We start from the raw sequence: 26,147 nt of genomic DNA on the forward strand, positions 1-26,147 counted from the left end.
CCAACATCCTGACAAAATTTGTCGGGTCAGGACGTGTGTAGCGTTGTTGGCCTGACCTCTGACTCCAACACGCCTGAATAATTTTATTGGTAATAATCTGTACGGGTGGCTTTTTTAAAACAGTGGACACAAATTACGTGTTAAGTATGCTAAGGTCTATAATATAGAATACATAATTTACTACATGGTGCTGTATATTTTAACATGTTTTTACCCCCCGTTAGGGGGTGATACCCGAGAGACCCGATCACAAACGAATGAATCGTTGATTTGTAACTTTACTCACTTTACAATCAAAATACAATTCGATATTATTTTGTGAACATACGAAACCGAGAAAAGTCGAGGTCAAAGAGGCATTTCTTGGATTTTTTACGTTAAAAGCAAAAAAGCAGTGATCTAAATAACGATATTGTCAAGAAGCTTGAAATTGATGATTTAGATATTATAAAGTACCATTTACAGAGATACTATACGATAATGCAGCTGTTATGAGCAGCGTAAGTACATGGAGGAATACAAGCTATTATTAAAGCAAAAAACAAAAGTGCTATTTTCATTGGATGTATTGATCATTTAATTAATTTATGTGGCCAGCACTCTTTTAGATGAAATTTTTAGAGGCAGTTTTTCTTCTGCTTCCACTAGCTGCTAGAAAGTGCTTATTAAACACAGCAAAGTATCTGTCGAGCGACTATCTACAACGCGTTGGAGTGCTCACTATGCTGCAGTTAAAATATTGGCAGAACATTTTGATAGTGTTGTTGCTGCAATTGAGGAATTATGTCATCAACAAGAAAATTTATACACCAGAGGTGTTTCTTCACAAATTTCACATTTCTTTGTTATCTTTTCTTTTGGAATGATGTACTAAGAGAAATCAATTTTTGTCAGATTGAATTGCAAAGTAAAGACATAACCGTTTATCAATCAGCGACCCAAATAGGAGCACTTCGTCTTTATATTGAAGAAAACGTGGTCATATTATAGATGAAGCAATAGATTTTGCTACGAAAAGATATGAGGACGAAAATGAATTCGACATCAAAAATGAATGGAGGGTGAGATAGCTACCGATACAGGACTCACACTTCAAGCGGAACTTCAAAAGGATGTGTTGGAATGTTTTGACCTATCCAATGTTGAACTCGAAACCAGATCAAAGTCCATTCAAGATGTGGCTTCATTGTTCGAGGTTGTGCAGACACATACTCTGCTAGAAATACCAAGGTTCAGAAGACATTTACAAGCGGCCAATATTAGAGCTTCTAAATGGTTAGCTGCAGACTTGTTAAAATTCATTGTGGATTGGGTATTCAAGGAATTCCTCCCAAACCTAATGGTCGCATTAAAATTGTTAATGACCATTTGTGTATCGGTTGCTTCATGTAAGATAAGTTTTAGTAACCTAAAATTAATCAAGAATTACTTGCGAGCAACACTAACGCAAACAAGGCTAAATAACATAGGTGCAATTTCATTAACTATAATTCTTATTTAATTTTCATTATTCAAATCATACGTTTCTATCGGATTTTCATTGATTTTAACAATCTTTATTTTTAGGATTTGGGGTGACACCATCGATTACCGCCCCGGGTGTCATCCATCCTAGTTACGTCACTGGTTGTTTATTTCGTTTTTTTCGTATTCGTTAACATACAAATGTCCAAGTTTAAAATTATAAATAAAAAAATCAATTTACTTACACTGAAACATATAGGGTGTGTTACAAAACTGACTTTTCTTTTCTATGATCTTTTAGGCACTAATGTTTAGTTTTAGTTGACTTTATTTATTTTTAATAACTTACTTCTAAACAAATGAAAAACACTGAATTTATATCCTTTATTTTACAAACTACGATATTTAAAATATTTATTACACCAAATCTACTAATTTATCTAATTACAAATTCAAAAATACCGCGCCCGTTACATGTCAAAGTACACCGACGGTTTCAAATTCACCACTAAACTCTAATTCCAAAAATGTCTATTTATATAGTTATGTACAATTAGTCTACGAATTTCCAGAAAAATCGAAAGGTAAATATTATTTACAGAGCACTAAAAAAAAAGGTTTATCGATGGCCTTCTAGATACGCCGATTGTAAACAAGTTTCTCTCGTCCACAGAAAGGGCCTCAGACAGTTCGCCGCCAAAAACTTTCGGAATTGACAGGGCCGGCCTGGGACCGTGACAGGTGTCCCCAAAGTAGTGGAAAGGTCGAATATACTAACTGAACATCTGATCGAAAAACTGAACAATAAGTGTTCAATATTTTTCAAAAATCTATCGAATAACACCAAAAATGACCCCGCACTCCACCCTCTTGAGGTGTGGGGGGGGGACTTAAAATAGAAATCCCCATTTTTGTTTCAGATTTAGATTTCTCTCGTAAAAATAAGCAACTTTTATTCGCGGCATTTTTTCGAATTGATGGAGCTATAATCGGGAAGAACGATTTATCGTGATACCCTATCTATTTAGGTAAATTTTAGGAACGGTCTAATATATCGAGAAATACATTTCCAAATGAAAACCAAAAAACACGTGATTAATATTTTTCAAAAACCTATCAAATGACACCAAACACTACCTTGCACTTCCAACCCCTGAGGGAGAGGCGGGGGTAACTTTGAAATCTTAAATAGGGAACTTAATATTCACTAGTGCCGAATACATAAAAAACAGAAACACCAAACATGACCCCGCACTCCACCCTCTTGAGGTGTGGGGGGGGGGGGAACTTAAAATAGAAATCCCCATTTTTGTTTCAGATTTAGATTTCTCTCGTAAAAATAAGCAACTTTTATTCGCGGCATTTTTTCGAATTGATGGAGCTATAATCGGGAAGAACGATTTATCGTGATACCCTATCTATTTAGGTAAATTTTAGGAACGGTCTAATATATCGAGAAATACATTTCCAAATGAAAACCAAAAAACACGTGATTAATATTTTTCAAAAACCTATCAAATGACACCAAACACTACCTTGCACTTCCAACCCCTGAGGGAGAGGCGGGGGTAACTTTGAAATCTTAAATAGGGAACTTAATATTCACTAGTGCCGAATACATAAAAAACAGAAACACCAAACATGACCCCGCACTCCACCCTCTTGAGGTGTGGGGGGGGGGGGAACTTAAAATAGAAATCCCCATTTTTGTTTCAGATTTAGATTTCTCTCGTAAAAATAAGCAACTTTTATTCGCGGCATTTTTTCGAATTGATGGAGCTATAATCGGGAAGAACGATTTATCGTGATACCCTATCTATTTAGGTAAATTTTAGGAACGGTCTAATATATCGAGAAATACATTTCCAAATGAAAACCAAAAAACACGTGATTAATATTTTTCAAAAACCTATCAAATGACACCAAACACTACCTTGCACTTCCAACCCCTGAGGGAGAGGCGGGGGTAACTTTGAAATCTTAAATAGGGAACTTAATATTCACTAGTGCCGAATACATAAAAAACAGAAACACCAAACATGACCCCGCACTCCACCCTCTTGAGGTGTGGGGGGGGGGGAACTTAAAATAGAAATCCCCATTTTTGTTTCAGATTTAGATTTCTCTCGTAAAAATAAGCAACTTTTATTCGCGGCATTTTTTCGAATTGATGGAGCTATAATCGGGAAGAACGATTTATCGTGATACCCTATCTATTTAGGTAAATTTTAGGAACGGTCTAATATATCGAGAAATACATTTCCAAATGAAAACCAAAAAACACGTGATTAATATTTTTCAAAAACCTATCAAATGACACCAAACACTACCTTGCACTTCCAACCCCTGAGGGAGAGGCGGGGGTAACTTTGAAATCTTAAATAGGGAACTTAATATTCACTAGTGCCGAATACATAAAAAACAGCAAGAAGACCTTTTCTGCATATTAATAAACCTAATATTGTTTTTTCAATTTATATATATTTATATATATTTGCTTGTTACTAAATTTTTTTCTTTGTTGCCTATTTTTATTATTTCTTAAAGGAATCCCATAATCCCATGAGTTTTGATGTAAAATAAACTGCTAAAAATAATTATATAATGCTTTTGCAAAACCAATTCTAGCTCTTACTTCTCAAAATCTGGTATAGAGTACAATGTTGGAAGAGTACCCATTGGTGGGACTGATTTTTCAACCAAAGGATACAGTTATGATGACTCCGATACACCAGATCCTTCACTAAGTAAATTTAAACTTGCTGATGAAGACTATCGTTATAAAGTAAGTACCAATTAATGCTTCAAACACCATCTTCTTTCTTCCTAGGTTTTGGCTGAATCGTGTTTGGTCTTATTTGCATTTTTTCAGTCTTTAGTTTCAGTTTTGTTTCTTATACACTTTTGAGACTGTTTAAACAGCAAATACTGAAGAATACGTTTTTATCATCTTCTAGTACCCTCTCTCTCTCTCTATTGTCTTTTCCCCATGATTGAGGATCATGATTTCTTCCAATACTTCTAACAAATTTTCTCCATTGGTTCTATTTTCGGCTGCTTTAAAAGTTTCGCGGAAGCTCTTATTTACTATTGAATTATGAATTTGGTCGGACCATCTGGTTGATTACCGCCCTCTTGGTCTTCCCCTCGGAAAGTTTCCAGAAACAATTAATCTCTCTGAATGATCATCACCTTTGGGAACCACGTGACTAAAGAACTGTAGAATTCGCTGTCAAGTTCATTAATGATGGAAAAGTTTGAGCTGTCAAAGTTATGCGCAGCATTATTCTCCAAAACCCCACCTCAAAGGCATTTTTAGGTGTTCTTCATTATGAACGCAAAAACGCATAGGTTTATCAGTTTTTCTCCGTTTCCATTTGTTTGTTTTTCGTCGAATTTCTGCATAATTCCTGATATGGTAATATTCCCAATTCTTAAATTATTGAAATCGCACATTACGAATATACTGTCCCGATTATTAATGTTATCTAGTATAGTCTAGGCGCCAAATAGAGGTGACCATGTCCTTTTCAATTCTGATGGACAAACTCAACGATTTCTTATGGATTTTTGGCTGCTGATTACGAATTTCGAGGGTGGATTTCAATCCGAGTGGTCAAAAAATTGTTATAAACAATTAAATTGTTTATAAGGCTCTGGCTCATAAACTAAAAGAGATAAAAAAATGTTTCAAATAAAATTTGTTCCTTAATAAAAAATGAAGAAGAAAACTTTTACTAAACTTAAATCCAACAATTAAAACCCAAGATATTGTAAAATTATTGCACAATGCAAATTTCAAATTGCAAAATAAGTGTTTTTCGAAGCTTTATCGATCGTAACTCGGCTTCTACACATACGAATAAATCTTAGAAGGTATCATGTTAAAGCTTAATTAATAGGCTATCAAATAAAGTTTGTTAAATTACGTTATCTTCATTCGTTTTAAAGTTACACCTGTTTGAAGTTATAATTTTCTGAAAAAAATTGTACATTAATTTGTTTATAAGGGTTTCAAGCAAATTTGAGATATAAACATTTATACTTTAAATAACAATAATGATAGAAGAATTCAAAAGGAACATTTTGAGCATACGAAAATGTTCGTAAGTTTATTTTTGGCCAAGATATTGATATTTTAATAGCGCTCTCTGAGGCGCATGGTCGGCTCACAGCGTAAAGGTTCACGCAGTAACTTCTCAATGCAAATTATAATTTCTATATGTTTATCTTAAGAGTATACAGTAGAGCGTCATCAATATTTTTGATTTTCGAAAGTTTTGCGAACTTTCAACAGTGAGGCAACAGTGCGCCGGTAATTTGACACTGACAGTGACATTATACTATCAAACTATATACTCATAGGCGCGCTAAATGTTGCCGAGTCAGTCACGCTCGATTTCTTGTTATAGAAAATCGATTTTTAGTAGTTCCAATGTGACACAAAATCCTGCATGGGATAAAAAAGTTTATTTGAAGAAAGTGTATTTTTTTGTTCTTACCGCCATTCTTTATTATATTACGAATATGTGTGCCAAATATCTCGACAAAATATTCAAAATTACAGCCGCAATCTTGGACCGCGTTTGTTGCTACCTGTTGATCGCTACTGTATGCTCTTAAAGTATATTAACTAAGCTTTAAAATGAGACATTGAAAAGCTCATTTGCATGCCTAGAAGTCGAGTTACGATTGATAAAGCGTCGAAAAATATTTACTTGATTGTGAGCCGATCTTGCGCCTCATTGCGCGTCATAAAAATATCGATATCTTGGCCAAAAATAAACTTACGAACATTTTCTTAAGCTCAAATTGTTCCTTTTGAGTTCTTCTATCATTATTGTTAATTAAAGTATAAATGTTTATTGCTCAAATTTGTTTGAAACCTTTATAAACAAATTAATGTATAATTTTTTAAGAAAATTATAACTTCAAACGGGTATAACTTTAAAACAAATGAAGATAAAGTAATTTAGCAAACTTTGTTTGGAAGCCTATTAAATTTAGTTTATAAATGAGACCTTCTAAGGCTCATTTGCATGCGTAGAAGCTGAGTTACGATCGATAAAGCTTCGAAAAATACTTATTTTCCAATTTGCATTGTGCACTAATTTTACAATATGTTGAATTCTAATTGTTGGATTAAGGAACAAATTTTATTTGAAACATTTTTTTTATTTCTTTTAGTTTATCAGCCAGAAGCCTTATAAACAATTAAATTGTTTATAACAATTTTTTGACCACTCGGATCGAAATCCACCCTCCTAATTCGTAATGAGCAGCCAAAAATCCATAATAAACCGTTGAGGTTGTCCCATCAGAATTGAAAAGGACACGGTGACCCCTCTGGCGCCTAGACTAGTAGCTCGTCAAAGAATCGTTCTCTTTCTTTCATTGCTTTGTTCATATCAGGTGCATATATACTTATAAAATGGATCTTTTCATCGGCAACATTTATTGTAACCTGTTTTTTAACTCTTTCGGCGCTCTTTTCAAATTTCCTGTGAAGTAGTATAATATGGCTTTAGTGTCTTATATGTTGCCTATCCATTATGGTGTTCCAGTTCTTGAAGAATTTATTGGTCTTTGGTATTCCAGGAAGTGACGTTCAAGCTTCCGAGCCTGAGTAAGTATATTCTTTTTTCATATTTGCTTCCATTTTTGTGCCATTTTGTCATCTCTGATTCGTCTCTTCTCCGAGGCTGTTCCGATAGCTCCGTGAGTAAAGTCTTTCTTTACCATAATATGTAGGTTACTAGTCTCACCTATGAACCCTCCTCCTTTGTCGGGACTTGGGACGTCGTTGCCTTATCATAACAAATTTTATTCTTCTTTTTACAGCTATCATATATCCGCCGTGCCAACGAGTTAAACCAAGAGTTAAAACTATTCGCATCCGCGTGGATAGCGCCCAAATGGATGAAAACCAATAACGCCTTCTCAGGGTTTGGTCGTGTGAAGGATGAGTACTACCAGGTATGGGCAAATTACCACAAGAAGTTTTTTGATGAATATAAGAAAGAAAATATTACATTCTGGGGAGTAACAACAGGAAACGAGCCTAGTTTGTCGTTGTTTGGATCCAATATTCCTTCCAATCGGTTCACTATTGAGGAGATGGTAAGTAGTACATATACGTAAATGTTGAAATTTAAAAATTATTAAATACGGAATTCCTGAAGTACATCAACGAATTGTATCTGATGCTCTTATGATGTTGATATCGAGCTGCCGTGCCACCTTTTCGGGGATCTTCCTAGTGGTTCTTTTTGTATTGGGTTTATGTGTTTTTACCCATTTCGCGATTCCTCCTGGGTCCATTCTGTCCACATGATCTCCTCCTCCTCTTCCTTTTTCTTCTTCATTCCTCCCAATAGGAAAAGTGCCTATTTAATCTTCGGTGTCTTTTAATCTAAACCATAGATTCCCAAGTAGTCTATAGAGACCCAGAGCATAGTTTCTAATAATTTGGCGATGAATTAGCAAGGAATAGTGTATAAAAGTTAATAAATCAGTCCTTCTCGTCAGAAGTGCTGAAAGCTTCAGACAGATCTATGAAAGCAGCAAAACTCTAGTCTTCTTTAAAAACCGGCTTCTATGTAAGTATACAGAGATAGGTTATGTGGTCGATGCAACCTCGATTTGGTCTGAAACCTGCTTGTTCGATTGAAATAGCTTTGAGAATTATGTATTGGGCTTAAAAATTAGTCTCAAGTAGTATATACGTTATAGACGAATACATAGAGCAATTGGTCGATATTTTTTTGGGTGGTCAGCTGGTTTACGTGATTTGATCTTTTTGATTTTTTATAATTATATTATATTGTACTCATTATAACATTGTAATGAAACTTTCAGAAAAGATGGGTAGGGGATCACTTGGGACCCACTATTCGTCGGTCGGAGTATAAAGATTTAAAAATAATGGTACTGGATGATCAACGGGTGTTTTTGCCTTGGTTTGTGGACGCGGTAAGTATATCATTCTAAATAAATATATGGAGAAATGCTACCTTGTAAGAACACAAGGTACCTATGTATTTGAATTTATAGATATTTTAAAAATATATTATACCGGAATTCACCATTCACCAAAAAAGTCAATTTCATATGTAATCCCAATTTAAGAAACTCGTCTACAAAAAATTTGCACATTACACGGCTAACATAACTACTTTATTGTTCAATAAAATCTCAACTACTCTCTATAGTATTATTTTAGAAAAAGAGGTTGACATAACTGTTCAATTTTTCACATGCCAAAAACAATTTTGTATTTTTCGCTGTATCATTCGATAATTTCCACCCTTCATTATCATCATCAATCGTGCTATAGCCCTATAAAAGAGCCTCGACCTTCCCAAGTCTATTACGCCAGTCAGTCCTATCCATTGCCAACCATTGCCAGTTTGCTGCGCCTATTTTCTACCATCCTCATCTACACCACCCTTCCATCTGAGTTTTGGCCTACCCCTATTTCTACTTCTCAGAGATTGTGACATAAAGGATTCTTCTAGGAGGGTTGTTCTGCTGTGATCTTGCTAGATGTCCTGCCCATATCAGTCTTCCTATTTTTATAAGAGATACTACGTCTTTACCACCAAATATATGTTTATATCTGTGCTATACCTCGTAGTTGTACCTCCTCCTCCAAACACCATTTTCACAGATGCCACCGAAAATTCCTCTCAGGATTCTTCGTTCAAATATAAGCAGAAGGTTTTCATCTGCCTAGGAGATGGTCCATGTCTCCGATCCATATGCCAATACTGGTTGTATAAGGGTTTTGTATATGGTTATTTTTGTTTTTTGGCTTAAGTTCTGCTTCTCATATGTCTACTCCGTCCATTTGTTTGCTAGGATTATCCTTCGCTTGATTTCTTCCGTCATGACGTTCTCCTTTTGGTGATCAGGGAGCCTAAGTATGTGAATTTGTCCACCACTTCAAAGGTAGAGTTATCAACCGTGAATTGGTGACCGATGTTTCTGGCTCTATTGTTGGGTGTTGATAACATCATCTTAGTTTTCTCCTCGTTTACTTGCAGGCCCATATTTTTTGAGGCATTTGAGAACGTGGTATACATTTCTTCTAGCTTGCGTGTTGTGCGGGCAACTAGGTCCACGTCATCTGCATATGCCAATATTTGGGATGATTTATTAAAAATATTTCCTCTGTCTATTCGGCCATCTCTGACCGCCTTTCCTAGAGCTATGTTGAAAAGGAGACATGCCAGCGCATCTCCCTGTCGCAGCCCAACGTGCGTTTCAAACGCCTGTGATTGTTCGCCCTGTATTTCGCCTTTGCAAACAACTTTACGCATTGTAGCCTTAACCAATCTTATCAGTTTATCAGGGATGTGGAATTCATCCATGGCTTGATACAATTTATTTCTTAGGACACTAAGATGGTATGTGTCGATATTGAATTCATTGGTTTTTCTGATCTGGTCTGTTATTGATCGACCAGGCCTAAAACCACTTTGATATTCTCCAAGAAGCTCATCTGAATGTGCACTTAGACGACCATATTGTTCATCCGCTATAACTTTTCCCATGTGTCACTATTCATTTTCAAACAAATTCAGTCAAAGCATAAAGTGAAACGAATGTCGATGTGTATATACATTTTGTATACTGTATACTATATACTACACATATCGGCGTACGTTTCACTTTATGTTTTGACTTAATTTGTTTGAAAATGAATCGTGACGCATGGGAAAAGTTATAGCGGACGAACAATATAAGATACTCGAAAATATTTTGTAAGCTGTATTAAAGAGGGTTATTCCCCTATAGTTTCTACATTCCAATTGATCGCACTTTTTGTATAGCGGACAAACTATTCCCATACACCCCTCTTCCGGGATTTGTTCCTCATTCCAGGCTCTCAGTATTATTATTATTTCCACCCTTAATTTTAAATAATTATTTAGGCCAACCTTGAATAATAATTGTGCTAGTACCTATCTGTTCCCGTAAAGAATAGACGTGTTTTTCGGTCTCTCTACGACTATGTACCCAAAAAGAAACAGTACAGTAAAAAAACTAGGTACCGCTAATCCGCTAAAGACAATTAAACCTGGTACGAGAAACAACCGCATATAAATGAAAACCTGCTATAACTATGCAATATCCGAAACCTAATTATATGAATACCGCGAGTGTATGTAACAGTGATATTGGTAAGCTTTTTTCTAAACTTGATTTAGATATTTTCCGTATAACATAATTATGTACCTCTACTAATTCATTTAAACCACACCTATAATACAGTCATAAAACTCTGAAATTATTTTAATAATTTTGCATATGTACATGCCTTAATTGTGCAATAACCATAGAATTAAATACCAATACTTATAACTTAATTGTACAATAACAACAAATTCGTGTTGCAGGTTTTTAGCAACGCAACTATTAAAAATTATATTGATATTGTTGCTGTGCACTGGTATTGGGATGATGTGATCTTGCCTGTTGTATTGGACAAGGTGCATACCAGATATCCCGAAAAACCATTAATGGGCACTGAGGCTTGTGTAGGTCAGTAGGTACCAACATTTAAAAATTTTTTCGCAAGACCATATACCTACTTATACGATTTTTTATACTTGTTTTTTTTTGTCTGTAGGTGATCGTCTTTGGGAAAAAAGTGTAGAACTGGGTTCATGGCAAAGAGGAGAACGGTACGCTTTCAGTGTTATACAGGTTTGATTTTTTATATTTAATAATGATAATTTAAAATTTTTACTCAGATATTTTCCAAAATCAAGATCTTTTCGTATCTTCTTCTTTTTCTTCTTAACTGGCTTTACAGCTCGGGGTGAGTTTTCGGCACATCTACTATAGCCCTCCATTTTCTACGATATTGTGCTTCCATTTACCATTATGCTGTACCCCAATCCTAGATAAATCGGCTTCAACATCATCCTGCCATCTTTTTCTGGAACGGCCTACTGATCTTCTACCGTCTGGTTTCTCAAAAAATACCGTCTTTAACACTCTGTCTTCCTCTGATCTTACCACATGACCTGCCCATCTTACACGGTTAGCTTTTATATGTCTGACGATGTTTTCAGTACTATACAGAGTCACCAATTCAACATTAAGTAAGAAGCCTTCTCCACTCTCCTATCAATTCATCTCTTTGAGGGCCAAATATCATTCTGAGAACCTTCCTCTCAAATACCTAAATGTCGTATGCTAAGTTCAAATTTTATAAAAATGTGAGATAACTATATATCAATGTTAATCAAAGTAAGTTATCAATTGAAGGAGCACAGAAAACGATAATAAATATCGTTCCCATACCACCAGATTGATAACAGGTGGAATACTTTCTTTGGTTACACCTCCTGAGATTTTCAAAATTTATAAATCAAACAGGATGCCGAGGAAATTAAGATGAGAGAATTTTAAATAATTCACAACTCATCTGATCAGCGTGGTAAAAGTTTCAACAAGAAAGATTCCTTAATACTCCCACAAAAGAGTAAATGAATTAAAAAGTATAAACATTTTCAATTTCTTTGCAATACGAAGATTCAGCAGCTGCATAATACTCTGGTTAAATCGGAGAGTGCAGGAAGAGTCTATACCGGTTTCGGAGGTCTTTTCCCCCTCATCAGTAGTCCCATATCCTCATTTTTTTATATCGATGTTGTTTTTCATAATGTTTTACGGCTATCTTCTATTTATAATGGGAGTATTCTCTTCTTCTTCTTTAACTGCAGTCTCCCAATCGGAGGTTTAATATCATCATAACTATCTTTACTCTATCTACCGCTGCTCTGAAGAGTTCTACAGAACTGCAGTTAAACCTTAAATTCTTCAAGTCCTTTAAAGTCCCTTAAATTCTTCAACCAAGAAACGTTCCTTCTTCCTATACTCCTTTCTCCTCTTATCTTTCCCTGTATTAGTCTCAGGAGTTCATATCGGTGTCGCCTCATTACGTGTCCCTGATATCGTAACTTTATTATTTTTATTGTGTTTATTATCTCATATTCTTTGCCCATTTCTTGCAATATTTAATATAATCAATATTTCTGTGTCCATGCTATTCTATGCATCCTCCTGTAACATCCATAATCCATAACATGCAACCTCATGTGCATTGTTCATTATTAGTATTTTATTATAACTCATGTTTATGACATTGAACTAAATCACGAAAGATGTTTATTTCCAAGATGCTATTTTAATAATTAAATTTAAGGTGAATATTCAAAAAACCTTGTTCGACCAGGGCTAATCTGTAAAAAAACGTGTATTTTTGGATGTGAGAGGTGGCATTCGGATTTTTGCAGATAATAGAGAGTTATCAAGTAACCCTAGGAGAATACGGTAACGGTATTTTCCTGTATACTTTACATGTTATTTATAACGTTACCGTATTCTCATAGAGTTACTTGATAACTCTCTAATGCTAGGTAACACCTTCAGTAATAATAATTGACTTATGCTCCTTCTCAAATATGCCCGGAACATTTATAAAAAAATTAAGATATTTAAAAATTTCGAAAAACATCGATTTTTTTCTGCTTTCTTTGCTTATAACTTTAAAACCGTTCGTTTTGGAACAAAGTCGTAAAGAAATAAAATAAAGATAATTGAATTTTGTATGATATACGACTGGTCAGTCAAAAATGTCTTAAGGTATTATCTTTTCTGCAATATAGAAATAAATACAAAATAAGGGGGCAAAATACGCCTGTTATTCAATGTTTCTTAACCACTTTGGTGGCACTTAGAACCTTAGTAATTCCCTTAGAAAATTCTTATAACTTACTTAAATGGTCTACCAAATTTCATTAAAATCGACCTAATAGATTTTGCATAATAAATTTACAATGTAAATGTTTTTAAAGAAGTTAAAATTTTTTAAAATCTTTCTGAACAAAAAGTAGACCATTTAGAAGTTGGCTAATTTTTTTACATATAAAAAGGTGCTCTACCTATCTAATACACTTTACAGTATTAAAATCGGATTATTTAAGGGGACTCAGCAATGTTTTAAAATTATAAACAATTTTTGGCTTATAAACAAATAGCTTTGTTTAATAATAAAAACATTAATTTTTAGCAATGCAAATAATTAAAACCGGTATAATTTGACTTAAACTTTCAAATGCTGTCAGCAGAATTGCTATTTTATTTCTTAATCAAAAGTTAGTCTCGTTCAAAAATTGCAATTTTTCAATTTTTTGAATGTTCCACCGCGTTTATCTAGAAAACTATGCATCCTACGAAAAAACTTATAAGAACATTTTTTGCTTAGAATTGCCCAAGAAATACAAAAAAATGTTTTATTTTGCGAAAAATCGATGTTATGTACTTCCTCAAGTTCTTTGTTTATACATAACAATCTTATCGACAACCGGATCAGCTGTTACCCAAAAAATTCGTGTTCTACGGGCCAAAATAACTTTATAACTTTAAAACATTGCTGAGGCTGCTTAAATAATCCGATTTCAATTCTGTAAAGTGCATTAGATAGGTGGAGTACTTCTTTATATGTAAAAAAATTGACAAATCTTTGTATGTTCTAGTTTTTGTTGTGCAAGATTTTAAAAAATTTTAATTGTTTAAAAAAAGTTTAGATTGCAAAATTATTATACAAAATCTAGTAAATCAATTTTAATCAAATTTGGTGGACGGTTTTAGCACATTACAAAATTTTTCTAAGCGAATTAAGAAGGTTCCAAGTGTAACCTAAGTGATGGAAAAACATTGAATAAGGAGAGGCTTGTTCTGCCCCCTTATTTTATATTTATTGCTATTTTGCAGCAAGGGTGTTAAATTAAGACATTTTTAACCAATCGTATCTGATAGAAAATTTAATTATCTTTGTTTTATTCCTGTACGACTTTGTTCCAAAATGGATCGTTTTAAAGTTATAAGCAAAGAAATTGGAAAAAAAAACGAAATTTTTTTTTTTATTAATGTTCCGTGCATATTTGAGAAGGAGCATAAGTCAATTATTATTAAAGAAGTTATCACCTAACTTTATCTGCAAAAATCCGAATGCCACCTCTCACATCCACCTAAAAACAGATCCTTCCTGGTCTATGTGTGGGATACTCCACAAACGTGTACCGTTACAAGAGGCTGCGTCACAAAGATATTTTTGTTTTCCAACAGGCCTACATTTACGACATAAATTAAATCCATTTGTTTTTGCAGGATATCCAACACCACTTCATAGGCTGGACCGATTGGAACATGGCTTTAGACACCAAAGGAGGACCAACGTATATAGATAATAACGTGGATGCTCCGATAATCATTAATTCAGCCAAAGGAGAATTTTACAAACAACCGATGTATTACTCATTGGGCCATTTTTCAAAATTTGTCCCTAGAGGATCTGTTAGAATAGGAATCACTCAAACACCATTTATTTCTTCTACGGCATTTCTTAGACCCGACCAAGGTGTTGTTGTTGTTTTGCAAAACAGGTGAGTTATGTTTTTTACAGGAGATTGAACATTATTTTCATTGTTAAAATCTGTAAAGAACTCTAAGAATATAAGATAACACTGGGGAACAATTTTTAAAAAAATCTGTTAAGTTTGATTTTTGAGCTGTTTTATAGGTACCTAGTTATTTAGGCATGCTGGTTTCAAATCTATAATTAGTTTTTCTCTGCCACGTTAAATTTTTTCTCTATCTCACAATCTAGCATGGATCATACGAAGCACTATTGTTCTCCTTTTGTTTAACGCTAACTTTCTACCATGAATGAAGCTGGTGTGAATGACGCATAAGATAACAACAAGTCAAACTGGACTTGTTCAGTTCACAGATCACCTACCACTCTCTTAGTATAAGTGGTCTGTGGTTCAGTTACGCCTGAGAACTTGTACTGTACTGACACGTCGTCTCTCTCTGAAATAATCCAGTATTTGATCCGTGCTTTTTGTGTTTGTGGGAAGGCAGAGCTGGTGAGAAACATTAAGTGCAGTCGAATTGGCAACTAAGATTTGACCTGAAACATGGTGATCCAAACACTGTAGAAATTGTTTCAAGTATCTCATTTCGGAATTGTCTAACAGTGATAGTCCAAAGATTCGGCAACCTTTTACAGATGAAGATTTAACCAAACAATGTCAAAAATTAAAAAGAATACTTGGTGACTTTCAAAAACATTGTTAAATACACGACTTTCTTTGAAATACACGATCACATAATTAAGCTGAAATTGCCCAGCAACTCTTGGAGAGCTTTAAACTGCTAGGTTGCAATATGAACATCAAACAGCCATTTTTTACATAGCCACTTTGCTGATTTGCCTGAAAATCGATTTTTTTACTATTAGTACGAAAAATGCGTATTTTCTTATAATGAAAAATTAATAATATACTGAAAGTTTCAACCCTTAAAAAATTTTCTAAAGGTCACTCAACACTTTTTTTTCCAAAAATCACGTTATTTTTCGTTTTCTGACTAAACGAAATAAAAAATTCATATTCCGGGTATTTGAATGGCTTTATATTATAAATTATAAATTTATAGTATACTTACATTATTATAAATATTAATATAGTATAATATAAATTTATAATATTTAGAATAATAAATTTATAATATAAAGCCACTCAAATACCCGGAATATGAATTTTTTATTTCTTTTAGTCAAAGAAAACGAAAAATATTGCGATTTAAAAAAAAGTGTTCAGTGACCTTTTAAAAATTTTTTTAATGGTTGAAACTTTCAGGATCCTAATTTTCATTACAAGAAATTAAAAAAATACAAAAGTAAAAAAAAATTATTTTTATATAAAGAAAATATTATTTTTATTTATTATTATTTCATAAGAAAAATATTATTTTTCATCAAACTAAATGAAAAAATCTTTAAAAGGGTCTAGTATCATTTATATTTTTTCGATAAACACTCTTTTGAGATTTTTTGCTAATTTTAAAGAAATTTTTAAACATTTTTAGATGAGCACAAGGGTTTAAAAAATTTCTCTCGTGGTAAAATTACTGACATGCATAAAATAAGAAACAAAATTTTATATTGAATAGAATATTAACTCTGTATTAACGGAGTGTCTTAAATTCGATGAAATTGTATGTGTAATTTTTCAGCAATTTTAGGACTTTATGAAATAAAAAAATCTTTTTCATACTGGTTATCAATTGGTACATTTTTATTGAAACTCGGGGGAAAATAAAGGCACTCATACACGGAATATGAATTGTTTACTTCATTTAATAAAAAAAAATAACGCGATTTTTGTAAAAAATAATTGTTGAGCGACTTCTAAAAAATTTTTTAAGGGCTGAAACTTTCAGGATATTATTTTTTCATTACAAGAAATTAAAAAAAAAATGCTTGGGCAAAAGTAAAAAAATCGATTTTTTTTAATCACCCTACAGTACTATCATACATTTCAAAATCAAGTATAAATAAGCATTTTCAACACATTTTTACATATTACTTTTTTTGTTATAGGGGTATTCTTAGATACAGCATCGAATTAGTAGATAGCGAAAGAGGAAAAATCAGTTTGACTTTAGGTCCCCACTCGCTGACTACTGTTGTATATTATTAAAAATACATCAACAAGCAAACAAGCTATTTATTAATATTCAAGTCAAAAATAAAAATATTTTTTTATATTTGTTTTTGTTTTTAATAATTGTAAAAAGTGTCCAATATGTTGGCTTATACATGACGTGTTTTATCTCACTGTGGTTTCTTAAGATATTAAGGTATCATTGACATAAAACTGAATTGAAAGTGGTGCAAAAGTTGAATTTAAAGTGGTGCAGGAGCCTTGTTGCTTCGTAGAGAGGTCGCTGCTAGCGTACTTAGGCATGTTATGTTACTATAATGATTCTTTGGGTTATAAAACAAAAACTATCAACTTTTATTTAAATAAATAAATCTAACAACTCTTAGGTAATTTAATCGCTATAAGGGCATAATTAACTGAATCATCAGAGCACACGTGCCAATTATTGCTGATAATATTGTAAAACATTCCATGGACTAGTTCTGTTCGACAATTACCTAAAAAAATAAAAATAACTGTATGACATTAAAATTACTAAAATTTAAAAATCGAAAAATAGGTCATCACAATCACAACAGAACTTTTATAAACATTTTTTTAAACGACCTTTATAACAGTTCATACAACGAAATAAGCTATACGAAGCAGTAACTATCTAGATAGAAAATATGTGTATTTGTTTTCCCTATGTATTTTGTCACAAGAAGACAACGACATACCGTCAAGCAATTAGTTCAGCTTGAAATAGTAATGCTTTCATTATTTACTATTTCAAGATTTCCAGCCTCTTCTTCTTCTTTTTGTGCAGACATGTCTGTTCTTCAATGTGTCTCGCCTCCAGTGAGGTGCCGTTCCATCGTTTTCGTAGTCTTCCCACTGGTCTTCTTATTGGGTAACCATATTTCGCTGTCTTTACGACTCTATTTGTTCTCATTCGATTTATATACTCTTCTCTTTCTTACCCAGTCCTTAATGTTCTTCACATTGCATCTCCGTCATATATCTGTACTTCTAGCACTGTCACATAGAGTCTTACCATCGATTTTTTTTAAGAGTTTTCATCTCTACTGTTTCTAGCATTATTTTTGTTCTCTATGTGGCAGGTCATGTTTCTTCAGCGAATGTCATTTGTTTGAATCTAATCAACCATCTAATCTTGGCAACAACGCTTCATACCTCTTTCCCCTCGTAGCGCCGACACTTGACTTGTTTTTTGCCAACCTTTTGCTACGAGAGCCCTGCACACCTAAAACTCGATCTCTTATAATTCTAACCACCGAGCGAGGTAGTCGCTCTCCCAGAGCACACCGATTTCAAAACTGTAAGTTATACCTTATCCTTTTGAATTATCTTTCAGATTCCCTTTAAATTGATGGTCCAGCTATTTTTCGATTCAGAGGAGTGCACGCTAACGAACGCTGCTGAGGACGCCTGCAATGGTAGAAACAGCCTCTCCAGCGGGTGTGCATCCTTCTGAATCGAAGACAAACAAAACCATCATTTATTATTTTTCTATCTTTACTCGGATTTGAGTACTGAAAGTTCGTCTTCTGTCCTTTTTTCCTAGACGAATGAAAGCGAAATGTGATCGTTTCCTTTTCGTTTTCGATATTCGTCGTCTGCGGCCCTATTAATTGAAAAAGTCGCAGATTAAGGATGTACCAGAAAGAACTTTCAAAACGAATCGTCTCAGATTTAAATAGCTATTTACCATTTTTTGGTGGATTCTACATCTGAGACTCTTCAATTTGTTAAGAGATGTCGCTGTATCGCGTCCTAATGGGGATTTTGAATTATCTTTCAGATTCCCTTTAAATTGATGGTCCAGCTATTTTTCGATTCAGAGGAGTGCACGCTAACGAACGCTGCTGATGACGCCTGCAATTGTAGAAACAGCCTGTCCAGCGGGTGTGCATCCCTCTGAATCGAAGACAAGCAAAACCATCATTTATTATTTTTCTATCTTTACTCGGATTTGAGTACTGAAAGTTCCTCTTCTGTCCTTTTTTCCTAGATGAATGAAAGCGGAATGTGATCGTTTCCTTTTCGTTTTCTAATTCGTCGTCTGCGGTCTTATTAATTGAAAAAGTCGCAGATTAAGGATGTACCAGAAAGAACTTTCAAAACGAATAGTCTCAGATTTAAATAACTATTTACCATTTTTGGTGGATTCTGCATCTGAGACTCTTCAATTTGTAAGTTATACGTTTTCATTACGATTCAGAGCAAATAAATGATTTCAACCACTTCTTAACATCGACATACTATTCGATAATATTTTTGTAGTATCATAATACATTCATATTGAAGTACTAGCAGTGTCTTGAATCATTACAATAATAAAATAGAACCTCTAACTATGGAATACAACACTTTCGAAGGAACCCTAATTCATCTGAGAAACAGCTGTACCGGTTGTTTCTGTACCCGGCTCCAGAAGTAAGCCACACTTGGACGATTAGAAGCCCTAGCCGTTCAGTCATTATTTGTCCAATGGCTGTATTGTAAATTCTGCCTTTCATTTCTTTACCGATATACTTATTACTCCATGTGATCTTCCACTTCTGTTTCGAGCTTTCCGTAGCTAGATAGTGTGATGCCTAAATATTTGAACTCTATCACTTGTTCTATTATCTGACCCTCCTGCTCTAATTTACATCTTATTAGATTTGCTGTTACAGCCGTGCATTTTATCTTTTTTGGGGAAATCAACATTTTAAATTTTTTATCTATTCTCTTATCTCTATATACAGGGTGTTTGGTAAAGAATGGGCCATAGGCCATAGCTTAACCTTAGATTCCTGACGTTAAAATAGGTCGATTTGAGCTTACTTACCTTAGTACAAAAGTTGATAATAACCGAAATACCGAAATAACCGTCAAATTTAAACTTTTATTTTATTTATTTTTAAATATTTCCTGACAGGCATGGGACAGCCAAGAAGAAAAAACTAATTGCGTCTTGTGAGTTAATTACAATGCTTATAAATATTTGTTTTGGTATACTTACAATCCTCCAGCATCCTTTGTAATTCATGTGGCGATACGAATTTTTCATACTGGTGCGTTCCTTGCGGTATCTCTCTTACTATATTCTCAGCAATAATTATTCCAAATACATTAGCTTGCCACGTTTTATTAATAGTCGTTATGAAGATTTTACCGTTAGGCTTCAGACAATTTACACACGCTTCAACGAATTCGCTTTTTTGTGTGACATGCTCTACGACCTCTGATGCAACCAGAGCATCATACTTTTCACAGGCTTCTAGGGCATGGTTTTCTATAGACGATGTGATATAATTGATGTTTAGGTTGTTGAGACGAGCATGTGATTGGGCTAATTTTATCAAGTCTTCGTTGGCATCGAGGCCTGTCACATCAGCTCCTATTTTTGCTAAGGGTTCGGTTAAAATACCACCTAAAACAGATAAGATATAGTATTACCATCTATTTACGAGACTCATTAATATTCAATTCGGCAGGATGCTATTGTTTGAGGTGTGAAATTATATAAACAAGGGATCATTTCATAAAACAGGTAGAAGTAAATCATCATTCATAACTATGTAGAAAATTTACTAAAAAATGTTACCTCCACAACCTACATCTAAAACTGAATAGCCCTTTAATGGAAAAGCAGGATCTTCAACTCTTTTTCCACTAATAAGTGAATCTCTAATCCAAGGTATCCGAATTTTATTCATAGCATGTAGTGGTTTTACTTGTCCGAATTCATCCCACCAATAGTTGACATATTTTTTAAAATGTGCCATTTCTTGACTATCGACTGTTGTTGAAAGGAGCCTAAAAATAACCAGACATGGTATTATCATCAAAAATAGAACTTAAAAAAAGCACAGGATTTAATTTGTTTTTTTTTTACCAAAACAAAATTGATAGTGCTTAGTGTTTACATTATTACCGAGGGCCTAAAGTCCCTGAAAACTTTTATAATGTTTATTTTAATAAGTTACAAGGGCGAACAAAAAGGAAAATTTAGTATGATTTTTAATTTCAAATACTTCATTCAAAAGAAACATTTTGTTTATTCTAAGAGACTTTTGGGCCCCGGTAATAATGTAATCTTTCATTCTGCGTTTAAATTTTTCAAAAATATTATTAGTTTTCTCAGGATTCGGAAAAATGAATAAATTTAAATAGCATCGGACCAATATTTCGCGCCTACTCCCTTAATATAACTCGGGCCTTATTTGTAATTATGCCAATTAATATAGGATAACTTTGCTCTAGCATTTCCAAAAATTATTAAAATAGGATCCAAAATAAAAAAGTTATTTAAAATCAAAACTGGTTAATATTTCAATGCAGGGATTTTATGAACTTTTGAGTGTATAACGTATATGTAGGTCTAAAAATATGTAACATACACGTGTATACTGGGTTGGGATAAAGTATGAAACCAAGCAAATATCTTTGAAACGAAAAGAACAATATTTATGAAACTTTGCATGCAGGTACACTAACGCAAAAGGCATCTGTTGCCATAGTTTTTGTTTCTACTCCACTTCAGGTTTCACCGGAAATACCCTTAACTTATTTAATTTAAATGGGATACCCTGTATATTTTTGCGGATTTTAAAAGAACTTGTTATTTTTAATTCATACATACCAAACTTGGTAGAAAAAATTTGATAAAAAGTGTCTCTAGATAATTGTTTGTATTAATACAACGTCGTAGGAAATAAACGAGTACCATCTATACTGTAGACTAAAATTGCTGTTTACATGCAACTGCATGACTTATTTGAATTTAGAATAGTAGGTAAAACTGTTACTGAACTAATTGACAGAAATAAGTTGTATTAAAAATGGTTTATTTAAGTGAAAAATATCGCATTGAATTATTAATGATAATCGGTTATGGTGAATTTTCATTTTTTGGAAGTGAATTGTCCAAATCGATGGATTGGACTTAGAGGATTCATAGAGTGGTCCGCTCGTTCTCCGTACCTCAACCCGTTAGATTTTTTTCTTTGGGGATATCTAAAATCACATGTTTACGTTAGGCCTAGGCGAGCAACATGCTTGCAGGATTTGAGACAAAGAATAATTGATGAATGTGAACTAATACGTAGAGAAATCTTGCAAAAAGTGACTCACGAATTTATTTATAGGCTTGCACGTTATCAGGAGGTGAACAGCAAACATTTTCAACATTCGGAATTATTTTTTTTATTTTTATATCATTGGTCTAACGTAAATAAATTAACCTATTTTTTAACTGTAAAGAGATTTATTTCTTGTTTTAATAGTTTTTTGTTCCAAACGTAGTATGTATGAATTAAAAATAACAAGTTCTTTTAAAATCTGCAAAAATATAGAGGGTGTCCCATTTAAAGTAAATAAGTTAAGGGTATTTCCGGTGAAACCGGAAGTGGAGTAGTAACAAAAAATATGGCACCAGATGCCTTTTGCGTCACTGTACTTGCATGCAAAGTTTCATAAATATTGTTCTTTTCGTTTCAGAGATATTTGCTTGGTTCCATACTTTATCCCAACTCTGTATAGTAAAAAATTTATACAATATATATAGGTTCAAATTACTTACCACCTATAAATATCAAAAGAAAAATATACCTACAGTAGGTAAATTTTTTATTAAATTATCTATGAAACATCTTACAACGTAACTGCAATAAAACTAAATACAATATATTGTAATATTTTGTGGATAATTTAATTGTAAATAAGAACAATGCAATACCTCACTATTTTATTGATCAATAAATATATATCTAATTAATTATAATCTTTTATTAATTTTATTGGATAAAATTGTTATGTTTCGGAAACACAGTGATGTATTAAATCACAAATTTTAGTAAATATTAGTATTTCTCTCACTGTATTTAAAATATATATTAAAACAGTCAATCATACAAGGTAAGATAAGGAGAGGAAATAGTATAGGAAGAAGGAGAGTGTCATGGTTAAAGAATTTAAGGCACTGGTTTAGATGCAGTTCTATACAACTCTTCAGAGCAGCAGTAGATAGAGTAAAGATAGTGATGATGATATCCAAGCTCTGATTGGGAGACGGCACTTAAAGAAGAAGAAAACAATCAAATCAAAAATGTAAAATAGACCAGTTACAAAAAAATTCGAAGAGGTACCACAAGGTTATTTATTATTGTTAAAAATCATAAAAGGACGCGTTTCGGCTTTACACAAGCCATCATCAGCTTAAATACAGGACATAGAAAACAACGGACTGACCAGAAAACAGGCAGGAGGAAAAATCAGCTATGTAGCTATTTATAGCATTTTGTTCTTATTGTACTGTAAAATCATGAAGAACTTCAGCATGTAGAGTTTGTAGAGGAACCATCATGTGAGCCGGTCAGGTGTAAAGACCTTCCTAAAGGAACAATAAAAATAAGAAGATATGAAGTGTGTGCATCTCTATACTATATAATGTAAACTAGCTGATTCTTCCTCCTTCCTGTTTTCTGGTCAGTCCGTTGTTTTCTATGTCCTGTATTTAAGCTGATGATGGCTTCTGTAAAGCCGAAACGCGTCCTTTTATGATTTTTAACAATAATAAATAACCTTGTGGTACCTCTTCAGAGTTTTTTTGTAACTGGTTACCTCGAGACCACATTTGAGTAATATGGATACTTCTCTTCATGTGTAAAATAGAAGTTATATTTAAGAAGAAAATTGGGTTTGTATTACATTCATCTATACTCTAACCACACATAAACTTGACCTAATATATTAATTTTTCCCGTAATACGGTCTGAAGATTGCTTATACTTACATAATAGAAACATTTATTTGTAGTGCAAGTATACCACCCGTAGTGATGTATGGTAGCTAAATGTGGATATCAAAAGCAAACTAAGAGAGACTACGTTTGGGAAAGAAAAATTCTAAGGAAGATCTGTAGGCCTGTGCTTGATGAAGCAGCAGGACAATATAGAATAAGAATTAATATGAGCTAGAAGAACTATACCCAGATGCTAACATAATAAAAGAAATAAAGTCCAGAAGACTCCAATGGGCAAGACTCCTCAGAAAACATTCTGACGAAAGAACAGTAAAGCTGGTATGGGAAGAAGCTTCACTGGAAGAAAACCATGAGGGTGCCCTCGACTCCAGTGAAGAGATAATATAGCAGGAGATCTTAAAGCTATGGGCGTGGATAATTGGATAAAGAATGCTCAAGACAGAGAACAGTGGAGGCATGTTGTCGAGTCGGCTAAAACCCAAGACTGGGTGGGTTGTAAAGCTAAGGAGTAAGTAAGTAAGCATACCATGAGAGTAAGTAGTCAGTGAACTGGAAAACTGTCTGCTTACCTTATTTGGGTTCCACCTCTTAATATTTTCTGCATTGTGTATTCTAATCTAAAAAATATATATGGAATATAAATAACTGCAAGTAAACAATAATTGTACAAATTAATAAATCAAATAAACTCTGTACTGAAATTGAATCAGTTGTTTCAGAAAGCTGACATCTCGGGGTTGCTGAGTTTCTATCGATACAGAAAAATTTTCTCCACTCTTTAGGTTTATTTAGAATGTTAAATCGGGTTGGGTTTTCTTGAAACATGTGATTCCATATCTAAGGGTAGTAAAAATGCAAAAAAACGAAAATCGATTGTTTTGGACATGTCGGGTTTCTGAAATGACTGATTCAATTAGTCCTAGGCGAGATAGTTTGTTTTGTGTTGTATATTTTCTACAATGTTAAATTATTCGCAAAGCTGAGTGAACTGACTATACAAGACATACAGTATGTTTATCGGATGGTGCTACAAATCATGTAGCGAATCTAGCTGGTTGGTTGTGTTGGTCCCTGTTAATCCGAAGATTTAATGTTGCTACTTTTATTGATATATTTATTAATCTAAAACGGCTCAATTTGTAGCTTAGGCCACTATTGCTCTGACGGCCTCATATGGTATTAGCCGAAATAAACAGTACCTACTGAAATTTAGTAAACTTTTTATAGTGTACATGCAATATTTATTTATTTGATAGGGCTTATTTGTCATTAACGGTCATATTAAGAGTGCTTTATTATTAAAACCGGAGTGAAAATGGAACTCACAACTGAGGAAAAAATATTTCAGAAAAGTTTCGAAACAGAATAATTTCTTGTGTAACAGACTTCGAATACCCAGCTCACTCCCCTAATCTGACAGCACCTGATGCATACATTTATTATTTATAAAGGTACGTATTCATATGTTGGTCGCTCCTCTACATATATGTGGTCAACCACAAACTGGTTGAATCGAAGAGGGTGAGCGGTGAGCACCAACGTATCCACTATGTGGAGCTGCTACATGGAGCACATAGCACCAACATATGGATACACACTTATACAGCAGATATTAGAGAAATACCACAAAATATAATAACCTGTTTTCAACAATTGCAGTAATAACTGCAACTGCAACAACTCTCTAAAAAGCTGGATAATATGCAAAATCAAGCATTAAGCTTGGTTTGCGCCGCAATGGTTTACATTTTGAACTATTTGAACGTGTTAATTATATAAATTAAAAGCAAATACAATGGTCACATTCAGTAGTGTTTATTTTGGTGACTACTGTTTATTATATTTTTAGCATCAAAAAAACTAATAAATGTCCCACTTACATTTAAACAAAACTGTCACAATTATAGACTCAAAGAATCTAAAATTACTTCGTTGTTTCTAAATATAAATATTGATATATTTTGAATTACCTTTATATCTGTTTTTTTCAAAAAATTTTTGAAAACAAAATATCAACATAACCTACAACTACCACTGTCAATGTCAATGTCATGGGCACTTAAATATTTTAACCCTTTGCATAGTGATGTAACAGCCACCTAAAAGAAAATAAATTTGCAGTTTTTATTTTGATTAATAATAAATCCTATATTTTCCTAATAATCCTAAATAATTTCTTATTCTGTGGAAATAATATACGTAACTATTTTATAATAATAAAAATAATTATTTTAATGTTCTTTAAAAGTCTATCGAATAGTATCGAACAGGAGGATAACGAATTTTTACCATCAAGTTGATAAAAGACCAACATTTTATTTAAAAAATTGTTTCGCGCGTAATTGGCGAATCGACGGGGCAGGGGGAATTGGGGAAATCCCCTAGACAAGACTATACTGGAC

The 26,147-nt window shown here is 33.4% G+C and overlaps 2 protein-coding genes across 5 annotated transcripts in view; one reads left to right on the plus strand and one right to left on the minus strand.

Moving 5' to 3' along the window:
• The window catches only part of LOC114347524 (lysosomal acid glucosylceramidase), a 32,856-nt gene extending 15,762 nt beyond the window's left edge, over positions 1-17,094 (plus strand). The window contains exons 3-9 of the mRNA XM_028298218.2: positions 4,093-4,249; positions 7,306-7,584; positions 8,323-8,436; positions 10,866-11,010; positions 11,099-11,175; positions 14,650-14,924; positions 16,928-17,094. Coding sequence (XP_028154019.1) covers positions 4,093-4,249; positions 7,306-7,584; positions 8,323-8,436; positions 10,866-11,010; positions 11,099-11,175; positions 14,650-14,924; positions 16,928-17,027 — 1,147 coding nt within the window. The 3' untranslated portion in view covers positions 17,028-17,094. The remainder of the gene's footprint in view (positions 1-4,092; positions 4,250-7,305; positions 7,585-8,322; positions 8,437-10,865; positions 11,011-11,098; positions 11,176-14,649; positions 14,925-16,927) is intronic.
• Positions 17,095-17,321: 227 nt separating this feature from the next.
• On the minus strand, positions 17,322-25,814 carry LOC114347531 (ubiquinone biosynthesis O-methyltransferase, mitochondrial). Of its 4 annotated transcripts, none has more exons than XM_028298231.2 (5): positions 25,716-25,814; positions 24,315-24,362; positions 20,587-20,798; positions 20,002-20,412; positions 17,322-17,488 (listed from the first exon to the last, which is right to left on the minus strand). In XM_028298231.2, exons 2-5 carry the CDS (start codon positions 24,347-24,349, stop codon positions 17,364-17,366), a joined length of 783 nt encoding a protein of 260 aa, XP_028154032.1. In that variant the 5' UTR covers positions 24,350-24,362; positions 25,716-25,814; the 3' UTR covers positions 17,322-17,363. The 4 variants fall into 4 exon arrangements, with proteins under 4 accessions (XP_028154032.1, XP_028154025.1, XP_028154036.1 ...); XM_028298224.2 differs by having other exon boundaries at positions 25,626-25,785; XM_028298235.2 differs by lacking the exon at positions 25,716-25,814 and adding an exon at positions 25,386-25,533.
• Positions 25,815-26,147: the final 333 nt, after the last annotated feature.

Source organism: Diabrotica virgifera, chromosome 4 (assembly GCF_917563875.1).
Source record: "Diabrotica virgifera virgifera chromosome 4, PGI_DIABVI_V3a".
In the NCBI taxonomy this organism is placed as follows: domain Eukaryota; kingdom Metazoa; phylum Arthropoda; class Insecta; order Coleoptera; family Chrysomelidae; genus Diabrotica; species Diabrotica virgifera.

Excerpts from the sequence above, each read along its gene's own strand:
- LOC114347531 (XM_028298231.2), bottom strand. The coding sequence starts at position 24,349 with ATGCAGAAAATATTAAGAGGTGGAACCCAAATAAG. Across the intron at positions 20,799-24,314 it reads AGAGGTGGAACCCAAATAAG|GCTCCTTTCAACAACAGTCG; the intron begins GTAAGCAGACAG and ends GGTTATTTTTAG. Across the intron at positions 20,413-20,586 it reads TTTAGATGTAGGTTGTGGAG|GTGGTATTTTAACCGAACCC; the intron begins GTAACATTTTTT and ends TATCTGTTTTAG.